General features: G+C 42.4%; 1 protein-coding gene across 8 annotated transcripts in view; it reads left to right on the top strand.

The window, feature by feature from the left end:
• NUP93 (nucleoporin 93) overlaps nucleotides 1-18,691 on the top strand; it is a 122,659-nt gene that overhangs the window by 90,348 nt on the left and 13,620 nt on the right. For all 8 annotated transcript variants that reach the window (XM_049703794.1, XM_049703793.1, XM_049703796.1 and 5 more), the window contains 4 exons: nucleotides 9,988-10,062; nucleotides 12,722-12,811; nucleotides 14,540-14,679; nucleotides 18,184-18,316. In XM_049703794.1, coding sequence (XP_049559751.1) covers nucleotides 9,988-10,062; nucleotides 12,722-12,811; nucleotides 14,540-14,679; nucleotides 18,184-18,316 — 438 coding nt within the window. The remainder of the gene's footprint in view (nucleotides 1-9,987; nucleotides 10,063-12,721; nucleotides 12,812-14,539; nucleotides 14,680-18,183; nucleotides 18,317-18,691) is intronic.

Below are 18,691 nucleotides of genomic sequence, written 5' to 3'. Positions count from 1 at the left end.
TTGGCAAGCCTCAGGTCCCCTCTGGCTCTTGGCTAGGGACGTCAGTTCCTTGCCATGTGGGTCTCTCTTGTGTTGCTCACAGCATGGTAGTTTGCTTCCCCTGGAGCAAGAGTGAGGGATCCAAGGAAGAGCTAAAGGGCCCCCAAGACAGAAACCACGGTCTTTCCGTGACTTAATCTTGAAAGTAATATCCTGTCGCTTTGCTTTGATCAAGGTAAGTCACTAAATTCAGCCTGTGCTCAAGGAGAGAGGATTAAACGAGGGCTCGGATCCCAGGAAGTGGGGATTATTGGGAGCCATCTTAGAGGTTGTCAGCCACACTGGTCTCCCTGCTTTTGCCCTTGTACAGTCTTTTCAACACAACAGCCAGAGTGACGCTATTAAGACACAGGCTAGATCGTGTCACTCCTCCGTTCGGGATCCTCCAGTGACACCCATCTCACTTGGAGTGAAAGCCAGAGTCTTTACCATGATCTCTAAGTCCCTACCTGACCTGGTCTTGTTGCCTCTCGCAGCTCAAGTTATTCTGCTCTCCCTGTTGCTCTTGCTGCTCCAGCCAAAGAAGCTCGTTGCAGGTTCCTTGAACGAACCGGGTAGGCTTGCTCCTGCCTCAGGTCCTCTGGGCTTCCTGTTGCTTGTGCCTAGAAGGCTCTTCCCCCAAATAACTGCATGGCTGTCTCCCTCACTTTCTTCACATATTACCCAGTGCCATCTCAGTGAGGCCTTCCAGGGCCTTGATATCTGAAATCCAAACCAACCTTTCCCCATTCAGCACTTTCTATATCCCCTTTTCTGGCTATATTTTTCTTTTTTCTTTTTTTTTTTTTTTTTTTTGCGGTACGCGGGCCTCTCACTGCTGTGGCCTCTCCCGTTGCGGAGCACAGGCTCCACATGCGCAGGCTCAGCGGCCATGGCTCATGGGCCCAGCTGCTTCGCGGCAGGTGCGATCTTCCCGGAGCGGGGCACGAACCCACGTCCCCTGCATCGGCAGGCGGACTCTCAACCAGTGCGCCACCAGGGAAGCCCTATATTTTTCTTTTTAGCACTTCTTCACTTTAAACCATTGTATGTGTTTTATGTCTTTGTATTGCTTACTGTCTGTTTCTCACAGTAGAATGTAAGCTCCATGAAGGTAAGGATTTTTATTGTTGTGTTTACTCATATCTCCAGTGCCTAGAAGAGTCCCTGGAACATATTAGATGCTCTAGAAATATTTGTTGAATAAATCATTTGGCCTTAGCTAACTTTGTGCTAACCAGAGTATTAGGGATATGTTGAAACAGTGTGATTTTAGAGTGGGTATGTTTAATAGGGTTTATTTTAATTGCCAGTGTTCATTGATTGGTGGTGGTGCTAAGTTGAGGGGTTTCTCCTCTTTAAAATCTAATTCTTTTTTTAAAAAATAAATTTATTTATTTATTTATTTTTTGGCTGTGTTGGGTGTTCATTTCTGTGCGAGGGCTTTCTCCAGTTGCAGTGAGCGGGACCCACTCTTCATCGCGGTGCGTGAGCCTCTCACTGTCGCGGCTTCTCCTGTTGCAGAGCACAGGCTCCAGATGTGCAGGCTCAGTAGTTGTGGCTCAGTAGTTGGGCTTAAGCCCAACTAAGTAGGGCTTAGTTGCTCCACGGCATGTGGGATCTTCCCAGACCAGGGCTCGAACCTGTGTTCCCTGCATTGGCAGGCAGATTCTTAACCACTGCGCCACCAGGGAAGCCCTAAAATCTAATTTTTTTAAAGGCAATGTATTCATATGACTCAAGAACTAAAGAACCCTGTCCCCAGAAGCTCATTCCCTCCCCACTTTGCCTCTCCCTGGAAGTAATCACTATTATTACTTTCTTGTGTAATATTTCGAGTCTCTTTATATGAATACAAGGCAATATATTATCTTCCCTCCTTCTTAAACAAAAGTTATTTTACTATATGCTCTGTTCTATATCATGTTTTTGTCACTTATTTATCCTGGAGATCTTTCCTGAGAGGGATTTGAGGCTGCATCTTGGGATCAGCAGGAAAGTGTGTCGTGCTTGATTAGTGATGTCTGCCCTTGTGCCAGTGGGAGCTGTGACTTAACCACACATTTACCACGCTGGTGCTGGGGAGAGAACAGCTCTGGGGTTCAGATCCTAGCTTCACCACTGACTAGTTCTGAGACCTCATCCAAGTTATTTAATCCTGCAGACATTTAATGTCTTCATTGGTGAAATGGGATTATTGGGAAGATTAGTGATAACATAAAGCACCTGACTCATAATGGGCGTCCCTTACTATTGTTTTAAAGTAAGTAGTTTCAGATAATTTGGAGGTGCAAGTTAAAAATTATAATGTCACAAAAATTATAGCGTTAGACATTTCAAGTAATATTGCCAGTGCTTCCTGATAAATCTTTTTACCAGAAGTTGTTTCTTAACTAGCTAGCATTCTTTTCTCATGGGAGATAGGACAACTAAGGCTCAGAGAGATGTGTAATATGCTGGTGAGATCCAGGACTGTTGGCTTCTAGGCCATCGTTCTGTTGAAGTCTGGGTCAAAGGTGGGTAGCTTGGCAGTGTGTCATGCCTGCAGGGTAACTTCACACATCCTGTATCTACAAATTTGCTCCTGATTTAAAAACCCAGTTTTTCTATTAAATTAGCCCCCCAAATAAATAGATGCTAAAGTCATTTATCTTAGGAAATTACTCATTAATGACCCTGTTCCACATTTCTTAGACTCAAAGATTTCAAAGAAGAGTAGAGTCTTTGGGAAAAAAGAGCTAATGTATAAAATCCTTGGCTAGCCTAATGTTTCTTTCTCAATTTCTTGTGAGTCTGGGCAGATAAGTAGAACAGCTCATGGTTTTATAAACTTCATTTTTTAAAATTGTGTTAATAGGTTGTAGTCTGTATTGGGATTTGGAAGTAATTATAAGCTGCTAATGAGATATTCTTTCTTGATTGCTCTTGTCTTAAAATAGACTAATCTATTTAGTAGACTCTGCTTCCTTGACCTCGAGTCCTCCCTCTTGGAAGGGAGTTATTGATACTTTTGCTGTTGTCTGTTGTGACACCTAGCGGAGTGGATAGCTTTGCTGAAAAAGCTGGCAAATGATGCAGATGGTTCTTCAGATAATCCAGGGAACTGCCATTTCTGGAACCTTGTAGGGTTTTGTTGTTTGTTGCTGTTTTGAACTTTTTTCCTGAAGTATAACATATATACAGAAAAGAATGCACTTCTTAAGTATACAGCTCAATGAATATACCAAAAGGGAACACACCTAGATGAAGAAACAACATTGTTGGCATCCCAGCATCCCCTGTTCTGTGCCTTTTCATTCACCACCCCTCACCACCACCACCAAAAGAAACACTGTCCTAACTTCTGATGTCATAGATTTTTGCCTGTTTTTAAACTCTGTGTAAATGGAGTCATATGGTATGTACTCTTGTTTCTGGCTTTTGCTTAACATTCTGTATATTGTTACATGTAGTTGAAGACTATTCATTTTCATGGCCGAATAGTATGACTGCAATATGTTTATCCATTCCGATGTTGATGGACATTTGGATAGTTACCAGTTCTTAGCTTTTATAAAGAGTGCTATTGAGAGCATTCTTGTACCTGTCTTTTGGTGAACATACGTTTGCACATCCATTGGGCACATCTAAGCGGGCAATTGCTGGGACAGAGGGTACACATATGTTCAACACTGTTCCAAAACAGTTTCTTGGTGTACCCTCCCACCAGCACTATGAGAATTCTCTTTGTTCCATACCTTTGCCACACTTGGTATTTTTTGTCTTTTTCAGTTCAACCATTCTGGTGGATATGTGGAAGAACCATGTTTTTACAGGGTTTTTCCATGTAATTTTCTTCAAAATGATGGAAAGGTGGTATCATCTCCACTTGGGCAGGCACCTTCTCTGCCCTCTTTGTAAGAAACCGCAGAGTGTGAAGGCCTGAGACAGGCTTTGGAATTCTGCAGGCCTAAGTTCCCGGGGCTCTCCCGGGAACCTCCCTGTTCTCATCCTCATTGTAAAAGGCCTCTCTTGAAGAACCGTTGGAAGGAACGTAGAACGTGTGTAAGGTGCCTGGCCCAGAGCTGGTATAGAGTGCACGCTCAGCATATCGCAGCACTGTTTATGGTGGTGGCTGGTATTTGGTAAGCTACACACTATTAAGTTTATTTTTATCATTTTAATATGGATCTATCCCTTTTTAAGTGTCCCTTGACCTATAAAGTCACTAAGAATGAAAAAAAATCTCAGGACATAAGTAGAAGAAATAATTAAAGTATGACTTGCCATCTAAACCATTCTTTCCTGGGCACTTTATTGTCAAGAATAAGGTTGTTGGAATCCAAAGAGTCATTAGCTAGGAAAGAGGCTTCCAGTCATTTTGAGCTGACCTTATATTTGAAGGAAAATGTCCAAATTTGGTTAATTTAATATGAAGAGAGGCTTGAGGCTTTTATTTTTAAGCAAAAATGAAGTAGGAGATGGTGGTTCCTGAATCATTTTTCCCCCAAGCCTTCCAATAACAGAAGAGCAACAACGCATTAGTAATATCTATTCCTGGCAAGTTTTAATAAGGGAAATGATGCTTCAGTAGCATAAATTCAATTTGGGAAGTTAATTTCCTTAGGATATCATTGAAGAAAAAGGTATAATTTTTAAAGAAAGGTAGGAATCGAAAGATTGTTAATAACTTTCCAGGTTGTAGTCTGAATAAAAATGATGTGCTTTGAAGCAAGAAAGAGACTCCTGGCTAAGAACTCCCATACCCTAGTCCTTGCGTCTGGCCTGTGGGGAAGAACACCCCCCGTCTGCGCTCCTTGCATGACACTACGGGCTTTGAGCATTGTTGAGAATCCTTGATATATCTTAGGCAACATTTAAAAGTAAATTTTTACCTAGCCTCAGTGTGTCGTGGCTGTATTGATATTAGACATAGTCAGTGGACGTTGCTTTAATGCATTGCTTTAATGTATTGTCTGGAAAATGGCTCAGCCTAGCAAGCAATAGGCTCAGTAGAGAAGCTAAATTGTAGCTTAGTCATTACAGATAATGATGTGATGTGTGAACAGTGTGTGTTGAATGTAGTCTCTAATTTTGATCACTGACTTAATACCATATTTCACCAATTCCCAGTTACACATCTTTTCTATATTTTAACATCTCTGAAATCAGGATACGCCTTAAATTCAGTGGTGTGTCATAGTTTGTCCGCATTTTTCTTTCCTAATGGTACATAAATAACATGATGCCTTGCAGTTGATGGTGTATTAGATGTGATGGAATACAGTAAAAATATAGACTGACAGTATGAGTTTGAAAACCCCAGACTAGACGATTCCAAGCTGTATTTTATGGCTCCCTGGTAGTTTCCTAATTTGTTTCATGTATTGGAATTTGAGTAGGATTTCAAGTATAGAAAGTGCTCAGCTGCTCTTTCAAAAAGAAGTTTAAAGAACCCAACTCAACGGGCCCTTCATTTTGACATCAGGATATATCACATGAACACCTTCTTCTTGCACAGCGTTCTACTGGTAGAGATAGAGATAGAGATTGTGAAAATTCAGCTGCTCTCCTCTACCCCCAACCCAAACATAACCTCTGACATTCTATCCTTCCAATTCCCTCTCAGGTATTTATGTGCACATTTATACGTATATGTCCATCTGATCAGTTTATTATCAATTTACTCCATAAACGGCACCATTTTATATAATAAATGATACTACTTAGCATTATGTTTTGTTTTTTTTAACTTATTTTGGAGCTTTTTCTAGGTTAGTACATGTAGGTGTCTGTCATTTTTTAGTGGCTGTAATAGATTTCATTGTATAAATGACCCAAGTATTCTTCCCGTTTTATCCATGGAGAATGATGCTCCAGAAAAGTTAGATGTCATTACCCAAGGTCACACAGTTGGGTTGCGTTTAGAACCTGGGTCTTCTGGTGCCCAGTCAGTGTTTTTTCTGGTAGTACTGGGCTTCTGTGTACAGATACTGTAGCCAACTATTGTACATTAATTACTTTGGTTCTGTTTTGCTTACATAAAGCCAAAACATTCCACTTGGAAATTAAAAACTCTCTTCCTTCTGTAGTATCATCACATTTTCTTTTTACTCTGTACTTGTTTTGCTAGAAGTGAGTGCTACATTCCTTTTTCCCTGCCTAGAATGTGCTCTCCTTGGGAAAAGAGATTTATTCATCCCTGGATATGTTATGTACAAAAGTAGTTGCTTGATAAAAGCTTGCAGTTCCCTCCTGCCACTCTCCAACCACATCCTGCCTGTTCAGGAATGTTCACTTAGAAAATGGCTGTTTGGGGAACACCAGGTACACTGAGAAGACCCTTCTCATGTCTGTGCTCCCAGAGACTGCTGTTTCTTCACATTATCTCCAGACTCCTGGGTGAGTCCCTTGTTGTTCTCTCTGGCCCTGCCTACCCATCTTCCCTGCCTTTCTGGTCTCTGATTCTGTGCTTCTGTTATCCCCACTGTGCTCCGATCAGGCCCCAATACAGAGAAAACCTGAAGAGTTTGGAACGTTATTCCCACACAGCATACCGGCGTCTCCTTTCCCAGCCCTCTAGCAGCTCCTGGCTTTGAAATTCCATTGAATGTTTGCTGGTTCCTCTGCTCAGGAATGTGCATGTACACATCCTGTTGATGGATAACTGACTTTGTGTGTGGTGAAATAGAGGCTCAGCCAAGGGCAAATGAAGGAAAGGTACGTTTGAAAACAAGGGCATTAGGCAAAATTAATTTAAATGGAAATTTGAAGGCCAAAAAACCAACTACTTTTTAAAATTAGGTTTTTAGTAGTACTGGAAAATATTTCTCAAGGCTGTTTATGTATGTTTAGCTGGAACAACTGTGTCCTTGCAGAAGTGTTTAGTGCCGTTCCCCCTCTCCTCCCCATTTATTCCCCCCAGTTAGGTTACTGGAATTAACAGGCTTAGTGCTCTGTTCTTTCAAGAGACTCGGGGATCATCAACTTTCAGAGAGTTCTGTTCCAGAAAGATGGCCACATTATAGAACAGTCCTCAAATGCAGTGTTACTGGGAACACTCAGAATTAGTCCAGAAATAGAAAATGAGCTGGTGGGGGATTCTTTTCCTACAAGGAATGTGTTTTCATTGTAGAGGAGTGAGATGAGAATTTCCAGCCAGCACAAAGAAAATATCTTAGATTATGTTTCTGTAGTGTCTATATCTATCCACTGTTCAACACCTGATTTAGTCCCATGTTCATTATGGTTTATTTTTTATTTAAAAAGTGGTAACAGCTAGTGTTTACTGGTCAAATGTTGGACAGTGAGCTCTTTCTACTTATTCCTACTTACTCCTTGTGAAATAAGTACTGTTTTCTTCCCATTTAATTTAAGATTATTTCACAAATCTATGAGGGAGATACCATTGCTGCATCTGTGTTACAGCTAAAGAAACCCAGGCTCAAAAGAAGCAATATACTCAATCAAGATCACATAGCTAGTGAGTAGTGGAGCCAGGATTTCTAACTGCTACTCTCTCTTGTTCTTCGATGGCCATCCTTGGACAGTTGCCCCAGGCTGCCCTGGCTGGCAGTGTGGCCCCAGGCTGTGGGCACAAACCACGGCTCCACTACTTCCTATTAGAGTGACCTCTGGCAAGGTGCTTTCTGTGCGCTTTGGTGTCTTCATCTGTAAAATTGTTATAATAAAAGTATGTATCTCATAGGGTTGTGGAGTTAATACACAGAAATTAAGACAGTGCTTGGCATATAGTAGTTGCTCAGTAAGCGTGTCTGTTGTTACTATAACCTGATGGTTTTCAATCATTTCAGATAGGAATGCTTTCAGCTGTGAGTAACAGAAAACTTGAGTTTCTGTAGGTTGAATAGCGATTTATTTTTCTCACCTAACAAGTCTGCAGGTGTGGAGAGTATAGGCCTTAATTCAGTAGCTCTGCAGTGCCATCAGAGGCACCTCCTTGTCTCTGTATACCACCATCTTTAGCACGGACACTTACTTTGGGCTCACAAGCTGATTGCTGCAGCTCTAGACAGCCTGTTTGCATTCAGGGGAGAAAGCTGAAAGGCCATGCCAGGCTCTTTTTTCTCCCTTTATCAGGAAAAGCAGAAACTGCACTAAGCCAGAATGTACTACCAGGCTTGTGCTTTCATCCGGTTGGCTAGAACCAGGGTTCATGGCCACTCCTAGCTGCAGTAGAGGCTGGGAAAGGGTAGTGTGTAGGGGTCAGCTCATGAGGACCTATTGTTAGAGTTTCAGAAAATTTGCCATCTAGTTGATACTACTTGGAATAGCTTGATTTCTGCCATGGTGGGAATATTTACACCAGAAACCAGCAAACGCTACAAGTCAAGTTCCCTTTCCCAAGCCAGTTGTTAAACATTTACCATATTTAACTCCATATGCCAGAGTGGGAAGTGGCAGTGAGTAGAAGTGAGAGGTAGGGATGTGAAATGGTCATTGGGTCAGCCAAGCAGCAGCATCTTCCAAGCTTACCATTTGATGGAGAGAGTAAGATGCCAACATATGGAAAAGTTTATTAGTCCATTTTTTAGAAAGACTAAAGTTAACCTTTAGCTAAGCTTATTCCCTACTATAAACAAGTATGGATCAAAATTAGGTGTATTCTACTAGGTATATTAGTTATATTCTTAAATTTCCAATACATTGGTTTTTACTGTACTGTAGTGAGATCAAATTCGATATTTTGAACAGTAAACTGTTTAAAGCTCTTTTAATACCAATGATTGCAGAAAATCAGAGCTGGGGAGGACCTCTCGAGATTGTCTAGGACAGCCCCTTCATCAACCAAAGGGAACCTGAGGCTCCAAGGATATGTGCTTTGCCCAGACGCCAAAGCAAGGGAGTGGAGCAGTCCTCCTGGAACCCAGGTGTCCTGACAGTCCAGTGTTCATTCCAGAACCTGAGGGTTTACAACCCACCTTTCTGCTTCCTGCTTCTTCCTATTCTCTGTCCTGCCCCAATGCATGCTCATGTTGGTATCCCTTTTACCAGCTTTGGTGGTGCTAGGAAGTTTTGCTGCTATCTGTCATGTGTCTCCCAGGAAACCTACTTTAAACTGCTTTGTTTTAGATTTTAGAGAATAGAGCATTGCTTTTTTTTTTTTTTTTTTCAAATGAGAGAAGCTTGAAGAATTTGATCTTTGCTGCAGTACAGTACGAACTAATATTGGAAATTTAAGAATATGCCTAATATACCTAATTGGAACATACCTGATTTTGGTCCATATTTTTTTTACAGTAGGGAATAAACTTAGCTAAAAATTATCTTTAGTCTTTCTTAAAAAAGACTAATAATTTTTTCCATATGTTGGTGTCTAACTCTCCCCATCAGATGGTAAGCTCTTTGGAAACAGCCTCTGTGGGCTGTCTTGTCATCCTGTGGGGATGGATGTGTACACACTGTGCATGTGGCAGGCAGGCACTTGGCAGATGTTTGCTGAATGAATGAATGCCCAACTTAGGCTGGCTTCATATCTTCAGATGCATAAAGTTCATCAGTAGCTGTTGTCTTAGTGTGGACTCTAGATAGGAAATGTCTGAATCCTGGTATTGTGACCCTATAAACTCCATTTCGTCAGCTATCTGATATGAGTGATGGAAACAGGAGACCCACATACACCACAGCCTCACTGGTGTAAAGACATGGAGGGGGAAGATGAGGTGGACTGGGGGATTGAAACCGAATGTTACAAAGAGGTGCCTTTCCAGAAACAGTTACTGAGATATCCTTACAGCTTCTCCAGCCTCCTGTTATTTTTGAGTTGAGTCCCATGCCTGCTCCCTTCTCATGTGATCATGGTAAGAGAGTTGCCTTCTATTGAAGCCCCTAAAAATCATCGTTTTGAGGAAGTCTGACTAGGAAACAGAAACAGCTTTGTTAAAGACAAACATATGTTTATAGTTTTTTTTTTTCTTTACATGACTGAATGCTGTTCTGAACCAATTCTGAATGTGTATTTCTGTACAGCCAAGTTACATCAGTGATGCGGGACCCCCTGGTCGAAGCTCTCTGGACAGCATTGAGATGGCCTATGCCCGGCAGGTGAGTGTGTTCTCAAGGAAGATCGAATCCAGGAAAATCCTCTATGAGCCCGCTGGGAAGTAAAAGAGAACACAGACTTCATGTGAAAGTCCAACCCTGAAAACAAGTTGGGTTTTCATTCAGAGGATGCGTTAATATTTTACCATCTAGGTCCCTGGAGAAGTCTATCAAATTGGGTAATAGAATGACTCAGGTTTGATTTAAGGAAATTGAAATCTGCCTCACACACTGACCAAGGCATCTCATTTTGCATTTGGCAACAGCCCATGTACAGTAAAGCTTTGAGTAACTGCACTGCTAAGTAAATGGAGTTCTGTATTAACTATCACCTGGTCGGTGAATGGTATTATCAGAAATGCTTCTTCACCCCGTTGTAGAGAGAAATTTTCTGAATGCTTTTCTGCCTTGGTAAGCATAATGTACTCACCATTACCTGATATTACTGTCCTGGAGAAGCTTATGATATTTGGGGGCTTGTGGTATATCATGACCATGCGATAGTTTGAGTATGGATTGAGACACTTTGTGGTAAAGCTCTGGGACTCTGTTGACTGAAACTGCCCTTAGGACAGTACATACCTGGAATTGACTTTTTGAATAAAGCAGTGCTGGCCACCTGTGTATTTTATTCTAATTTGCTGCTTTGCTGCACAAAGTATCAAGAAGGGGAAACAGTCTTGTTTCTTGAATTGAGGGTGGTGGGCTTCCATCCCCTTTAAATTGTCCTGCACCAGCAGTGACCAAGGAACATCTGTTCTGTCGTGACCAACTCCCGCGATTCTTTTTCTTTTTTAATAAATTTATTTATTCATTTGTTTTTTATTTTTTTATTTTGGCTGTGTTGGGTCTTCATTGCTGTGCATGGCTTTCTCTAGTTGAGGCAAGCAGGGGCTACTCTTCTTGCAGTGCACGGGCTTCTCATTGCGGTGGCTTCTCTTGTTGCGGAGCACAAGCTCTAGAGCGCAGGCTCAGTAGTTGTGACGCACGGGCTTAGTTGCTCCACAGCATGTGGAATCTTCCCGGGCCAGGGATCAAACCCTTGTCCCCTGCACTGGCAGGTGGATTCTTAACCACTGCGCCACCAGGGAAGCCCTCCTGCAATCGGTGCCACTGTGGCCCTCAGCATCACCCAATTCCTTTCTTCCGTCCAACCTGGGCTGGGGTGGGGTGGGGTAGGTGGAGACAAAAACACGTGGTGGCTATAGAGGTGAACAGGGGGAGGGGAGAAACTGCTAGACCCTGTGCCTTTGACAGAGGGATGCCGTAACTGAATTATTTGGTGAGCTGATGGTATTATCAGAGATCCGTCTTGTACCCCTTGTTGAGAAAAATGTTCTAAATGCTCTTTTTAAGCCTCTCTCCTTCAGCGTACCACTGCCAGTTCTAACTCTAGGCATCTGAAACCAGCCACATCAGCTTCCCTCACATAAGTCCCCCTCCTTCCAACTCCCTCATGTTTTACTACTGGGCCTTCATTTATTTTTTTCTTCAGTTTTTAGATCTCTCTTTTTCTCCCACACTACATCTACATTTTTTAAAATTTCACTTTCATTATGTGACTGACTTCCATTGCCACAGGCACCGTCAGAATTCAGGCCTAATGAAATTACAAGCTTTTGAGGAGAGAAACCATGTATCTTCTGTGTCTGTGAAGACTAAAACTTCATAAAACTAAGGTTTACTAGCACTCAGGACACTGGAATGTCATGTATCTGTTTACATGGCTATCCCCTCCAGTGGAGAGCGAATCTTTATATCCCATGTTGAACACAGTACCCCATGGAAGGCTCCTCATAAATGCTCATGAGTGAATAAACACCACGTTCTGGTTTAAAAACCGTTTCATTTAATCTTTATAACACTCCTGGAGGCTGCATGATGCTCTCCCCCATTTAGAGTAGAGGGAGGTAAGGTTTGACAGGGTCCTGACTTGTCTAACATCACTACCTTGTTCAGTCCTCGGTAGAGCAAGGACTTCAGATGCAAAGAGTAGAACTTAATAGTTTTTACCATCATTATGTTGGTTTTTAAAAAATAAAATCCAAAGTAATATTGACTTTTCCATTTGTTGAACGTCACATAGTTCCTTTTTCTTGAGAAAATTTTACTAAGGAGCTGGGATTCTTTCCCGAGAAACGGGTACTGCAGATGGGCAGCAACTGCTCTTATAAAACATGTGGAGGGCTGCGACCTGACAGTCCTTACTAAGTCCACAAGCCCTGGGCCTGGGGCCATTCAGTCCTTTTGCCAGAAAGATTACCAAATGTTTCCCTGGGTTCCTAGGAAGCAGCAGCAGGAGACCTTCCACTTTGGTCCTTGCTCTCTGGGACTGATGGTCTGCTGGGCAGAGCAATGCAGACCTGCCCGTGGGACTACCCCCCCACCCCCAGGACCACCCTGCTCCCACTCCGCAGATGTTAGGAAGGCTGGGCTAGCGGCTAGCTTTCGTGGGTGTCGATGCTGCTGTCTGAAGCTTAGGCACAGAACTGGGAAGCTGGCCGGAGGCCTTGCCCTCCAGGCAGTGTGGATAGCTCAGCCACTCTGAGGAAGGAAAGCTTCTGACCATTGGGCAGAAGCTGGTTTCAGAACTGCTTCAAGGGGTTCTAAAAAGAAAAGGTGAAAATAGAATTTGTGCGATTTACTTTGCTTTTCCTTTCAGATTTATATCTATAACGAGAAGATTGTCAACGGACACCTGCAGCCTAACCTTGTGGACCTCTGTGCTTCCGTCACAGAGCTGGATGATAAGGTAGCGCCCAGAGCTGACCCGAGGAGACATGTGGGGTCTGGTGTTCCAATGGGATTAGCAGCTTGCTGACTTGGCAGAAATGTGCTGAAGAGAAACTCTATGCCCTGGAAGAAGATGTTAACTGTTCTTCAGAGTTTTATTTTAAATAATTTTGAGGTGGTGTTTTTGTTTTTGTTTTTGTTTTTTGCGGTACGCGGGCCTCTCACTGCCGTGGCCTCCCCCGTTGCTGGGCACAGGCTCCGGACGCACAGCCTCAGCGGCCATGGCTCACGGGCCCAGCCGCTCCGCGGCATGTGGGATCCTCCCGGACCGGGGCACGAACCCGCGTCCCCTGCATCGGCAGGCAGACTCCCAACCACTGCACCACCAGGGAAGCCCTTGGGGTGGTTTTTTGATGATGATCCTATATATATATATAGATATATGTATCTTTATGCATCTGCAAAAGGCCCAGCAAAGCTGTGTTTGCTTTGAAGTTCTGTCAGGCTCCAGCTCCTCCCTGCCAGTTTCCCTCCTTAGACAGACTAACAGGCTCATGAGATGTGAATTGTAAAGGTGATGCGGTTTTCACACCAGTGAGCCCCTTGAACTTGACTCAGGTGGGGTCTTTAAAAGCCACTTGGTTCTGTTCCTCTCTGACTCCCCATCTTTATTCCTGTCCCTCAGTTCTTATCCTTGGCCAATTTTCTCCCACTGGGGGAAAAAAATTAAAAAAGGGATGGATAGATTGGTAGGTGGCCAGGAGGAGGGGAGAAAGGAGGAAAGGCTGTAACGGAAGCAAGCACTCGTACACACTTTTTTTTTCCTTCAAAAATGCTTTATTTTTTTTTAATAGTAAATATAAGGCAATACAAACCAATCTAAAGAAAATAAGAATTTATCTACCATCTCACCACCTAAAAAGGGTCACATTTAGGGTGGATTTTCTACAGTTTTTAATTTTTGAGGGAAACAGTGAAAACAGGATTTTCTCTTTTCCTTTGGAAAAGGTGTAAACCTGCTTTTTCTCTAATCGCTACTGTCTTCCAAGGATTCTTTATATTTTGCAAAGCATTCAGGGAACACATTTTTAGGAGAGGTTTACAGCCAGGAGGATTCTGGGAAGAGGGAGTCCAGCTGTGTGGTGGTAACACACAGGAGAGATCACCAGTGCCTTTCCTGGGAGGCCACAGGAAGCCATCTTTTGAAGGGAGTGAATAGGCAGGAGAAAAGGAGGCTGTGCCACTCACACGGTGGGGTAAGAGCAGTGGACCCTGGAGAGCCTCTGGGAGGACAGAACCTATATTATTTAGGTTAAACTCTTATTTTAAGCCTTAAAAAACTCCAGTGACCTTGTAAGGACTGAAATGCAGCTACTTGAGTTTAAACTCCTAGAGCTTTGGATGATTATAAATGTATTCACTCTCTCTTAAGGGATAACCCACTGAGATTCAGTGTTCTTGTTAGTTTTATGTGGTCTTAGTTATGTAGGTGGTTATGTCAGACCTGGAATAGTAATTGATCTGAAAACCAGCTCGAGACGGGGGCTGCTCGCAGGGAAGACGGGAGCTGGCAGCTGGCTGGGAAGAGGTGCGTCTTCTGTACTGGGCTTGAGCCTGAGGACCTCAGACAGGACGTTAACCTCTTCCCGCTCCATGTCCCGCCTGCCTTTGAGTCAGATTGCCGTGAAGAACGAGGCAATTTCCCCGGCCCCACAGCATTGTCACATGCAGTCTCATTTATGTGCAGAACATCTCTGACATGTGGACCATGGTAAAACAAATGACAGACGTGTTGTTGACACCTGCGACTGATGCCCTGAAGAGCCGCAACAGCGTGGAAGTGCGCATGGAGTTCGTCAGGCAGGCCTTGGGATACCTCGAGCAGAGGTAAGGCAACGGCAGCACAGAGGCTGGCTTTAAAATCCCCCGAAGGCAGCCATTCTTGGGTTTCAAGTAGTCCTCAAGCTAAGTGCTGTGTAGCTGGTATAATTTAAACAAGGTTGAGCAAGTCTGAGAGGTGTTAGGCTGTTTTCAGAAACACTTCTCTACCAGAACTATTTATGCACCGATATAAAATCATTTTGAGTGGGAGCATTGAGCACTGTTAGGCTTTTCTTTTTCTCTTTGTCCACTCTCTGTCCCTCAGTACAGAGTCATGATTATTAGAGCACGATGCCTTGGGTCAGGATCCTTGTCTCTCCTGTGGTTCAGCCATTACTGCTTAGGCTCTTTGTTTTCTCTAGGCATTTTAATTTTCCCACCCAGCATTACCACCTTCAAACCTTAGGAAGGCCCCTTGATCCTTTGTTTTCCTTCTGGCTCTACTTGGTTAATCCTTGTGAGTCCAGATCCTTCCCGGCTGCTAATGCCTCTGATTTGTGCCTGGGTTTTTTTTGCCGTCTCCTCACTAATTGGAGTTGGTCACCAAGGGGTTTGTGGCTGTGCCCTTGTGCCCTAACTATTGTCCCCCTCGTTGGTAGGGCCCGTGCCATTCATCCACTCCCTGTGGACACTTCTTCTTCTGAATTGGCCAGCAGGGGTTGTCGTGAGCGTGCAACAGACCCTCTTTATTTCAGAGACAGGGTGCTGGGCCTCTCTCTGTTAGCTCGAGAAGAGAAAGCCAAGCTGAATATACTTGCTCAATTGCAGTTCTTTGCTGCTGAGCCCATGCAGCTGCCAGTGGCCTTGTAGTGTGGTCACCCTCTGTCAACAAAATAATAGTTCATTAGGAAGTCAAGGTAATTCAGACCTGGTACAGCAGTGAGAGAACAGGTTTTTCTACCAAATACTAAATTAACTATATAATGGCTACACGAGATGAACACCATCAGACATATTAAACTCGCTAGCCTCCATTCTGTTGTTAAGAAAAATCTGGAACTCCAAATGGTTTTTTATTGCTTCTAGCACAGGGCACAAAGAGTTCATAAAGTATTATATCAGGCTTTCACTAAATTTTTGTAATGTAAATTTCTAAGTCTTCAGCCATAAAGAACCTAATGTATATAGTGGTATTTATTTGCTACAAGTCAGCAAAATATGAGTCAGAAGTTATTACAGTATATAAAAAACATGAGGATTTTAGTTTTTAACGTGTGTACATATATGACTGCTCGTGACTGCTTTTTCTTCAGTAAACCTCATCCTTAACGTTGTGGCTTGACTTCACCAGTGGTACCAGGCTGCAGTTTTTGGTTTTATATATGTAAGCTATCCCATTTCTTTTATTATTCTTTTCATTTAGTTTTTTTGGAATTATGTTGTTCCATTAATTCCTTTAGCAGCACTTGGAGCTATTTGGGAGTTTCCTGTGAACAACTATTGTATGCTGATTTTTTCACTCTAGTAGCATCACTCTCGGATGGCATCCTTTTTAAGATTTGTTGTCCCTTTTGATAAAGGGAATATTTCAGATAATTGTACTCACTAAAAAAAATATTTTTTCTAATGCTAATCCACCGACAGTGTAACGTACGTACAGTATTTCAAGTGATATAATACACCAGGTGGCAAAGTAGACCTGGTCCCAAATTATTTTTGGGGTATAAGGCTGAAAATGTTGAGAAAACATAGCATTGTTTTGTTTCCTGCCACATTCCAAATTTGAAGCGAGGTACACATTTCTTAGCTCTCAAGGAATTTAGGCTCTGAGGCCCTTTCCAGCATGTGAGTTGTCTTCATTCGAGTTTGAAGAGACCATAGTGGGCATCTGTTTGTCCTGGTTGCTACAGGACTGTTCTGTAATCTCTTTTCCAACCTCTGCTTTTAACTACTTCCAGTGATGGCGAACTCATTACATTTGCTAAATTGAATTGTGTTCATTTTTCATTATGAAAATACTACATGACTGTTACAGAAATTTTGGAAGATGCCAAAAAGAGGACCTGAAAAAGGGAGCAGTCCCCTCTCCCCCGCCCAGAGGCCCCTGGCACCTTGTTGTATTTCCTTACCCCCACACCACCCCTGCCGCCTTTTTGGACATATGAATATTTTGTTTGATATGTATCTTTTACACAGCTTATGATCCAAATGTGTACAATATATGGTTTTATATAGTTTGCTTTTAAAATTTTTTGTCAGTATCATTTTTTATGACTACATCAATTTCCATTGAGTCTGTTTTCTGTAATTGACAGTTAGGTGTTTTTCTCTGTGTGTGTCTCTCTCTTTTTCTCTCTCTCACTCTCACCCTGTCTCTCAGTTGGTTATTATACTTAATGTGGTATAATATTAATATTATTATGTGGTTGAACATATGAAGCACCTGACTTTTTGAGGCAGTCTGTTTTGTTTTGGACAAGAAACATATTTAGAAAGTTCTTCAATGTATTAACCCCATGTTTGGGTATCTATAACTTGAACCATTTAATCTTAATATAAAAGCAATTTTAAAACACTGTAAAGGATTTTAAGAAACCTGCTAGCAAATAAATAAACAGGAAATGATAGAAAATCATTTGCAACCACCAGTGTGACAATGGGTTCAGCAAGGACCACCAGTGGAAACTATTGGGTGAAAGATTATTGGTGAACAGATTATTCACATGACCTCCAAGTATTACCCCATAGAGTACTTATTAATTACAAAGGGGGAAGGAGGTGCTTTTACAGTGGTGAAATCTGGTGGACAACACCTTTAACCAAGTGATCAAATTAAATGTTACCAAGAAGGGCAAAATGGTATTACCTGCCTCATTGTGGCAGTACCAGCAGCAGCTGTGTAGGTAGGGTTCTTGGCAAAAAAGTTGAACCTGAATCAAGTCATGAGAAACTATTCAGCTTGTGGGACATTTTACCAGGTAGCTAGTAGCCTGGATTCTTTTTAAAAGGTCAGTGAAGTATTTACAGATGAGGTAGCCCCTGATTTCTATATTTCTATAACATTTTCAAATGGTTCAGAAAAAAAGTATGTGTGTTTGTATATGTGTGTATATCTACGTATATATAGAGAGAAAAAAACATCATACAAATATTAACAATTGGCGAATCTAAGTAAAGGATATATGAGCATTCTTTGGACTATTCATTTTTTTAGGTTTAAAATTTTTTGAAATGAAAAATTTGAAAAGATCCCACTAGAGCATTAGGCTGTGAGCTGGAGCAGTTATTATTCTGCACATTAGCCCTTAATGCATTTGAAGTCCACTATTATATTGCTCAAGGGATTCTTTTGAGTATCCGCAGTGATGAGAAATCTTCACAGTGGTCCACTGCCCAATGAATAAATAACGTAGTTTGCTTCATTAAGCATGCACTGTTTCCTCTTCTATGTTAGGTTGAAATCCAGGCCCTTCCCTGTGGAGTTCACAGTCTAATGTTTGTGGGTATGGACATAGATACATGTAATATGTGTTTTCAACCTCCCTTTTTTTGCCTTTAAATTTTTTCCAGTTATAAAAATTATACCCTTGTGACTGTCTTTGGCAACTTGCATCAGGCCCAGCTGGGCGGGGTGCCTGGGACTTACCAGTTGGTTCGAAGTTTCCTGAACATTAAACTTCCGGCTCCCTTGCCTGGACTTCAGGTATTGGCATCTTTCTCTATGTGATGAGTTACCTTCCCAGAGCAGTCTCTTTCGGATAGGCGTTTTCAGTTTAAATGAGGTTATGTGTGGGACCTACTATATGGAGAAGAGACCAGAGGGGGCAGGGAGAGAAGCTAGGAGACCTTGGGAGACTGGTGGTGCAGGAGTCCAGGTGATAATGGTGGTCGCTCAGCTTAGGGTGGAGGAGGGTGCAGGGGGATGATGTCATTGGGTTCTGGACATGTTTTGAAAGTAGACCCAATAGGACTGTGGAAGAACTTGGATGTGGCAGAGTCAGGGCTGACTTCTGAGATTGTTGGCTCAAACAGCTAGAAGAACAGAGTTAGATATGGGTCCTAGAACGTGCCTTTCTTC

This window comes from Orcinus orca, chromosome 20 (genome assembly GCF_937001465.1).
Source record: "Orcinus orca chromosome 20, mOrcOrc1.1, whole genome shotgun sequence".
NCBI classification, from domain to species: domain Eukaryota; kingdom Metazoa; phylum Chordata; class Mammalia; order Artiodactyla; family Delphinidae; genus Orcinus; species Orcinus orca.
The sequence above is the reverse complement of the archived record's forward strand: the minus strand, read 5'-3'. Positions and strand labels throughout refer to the sequence as shown.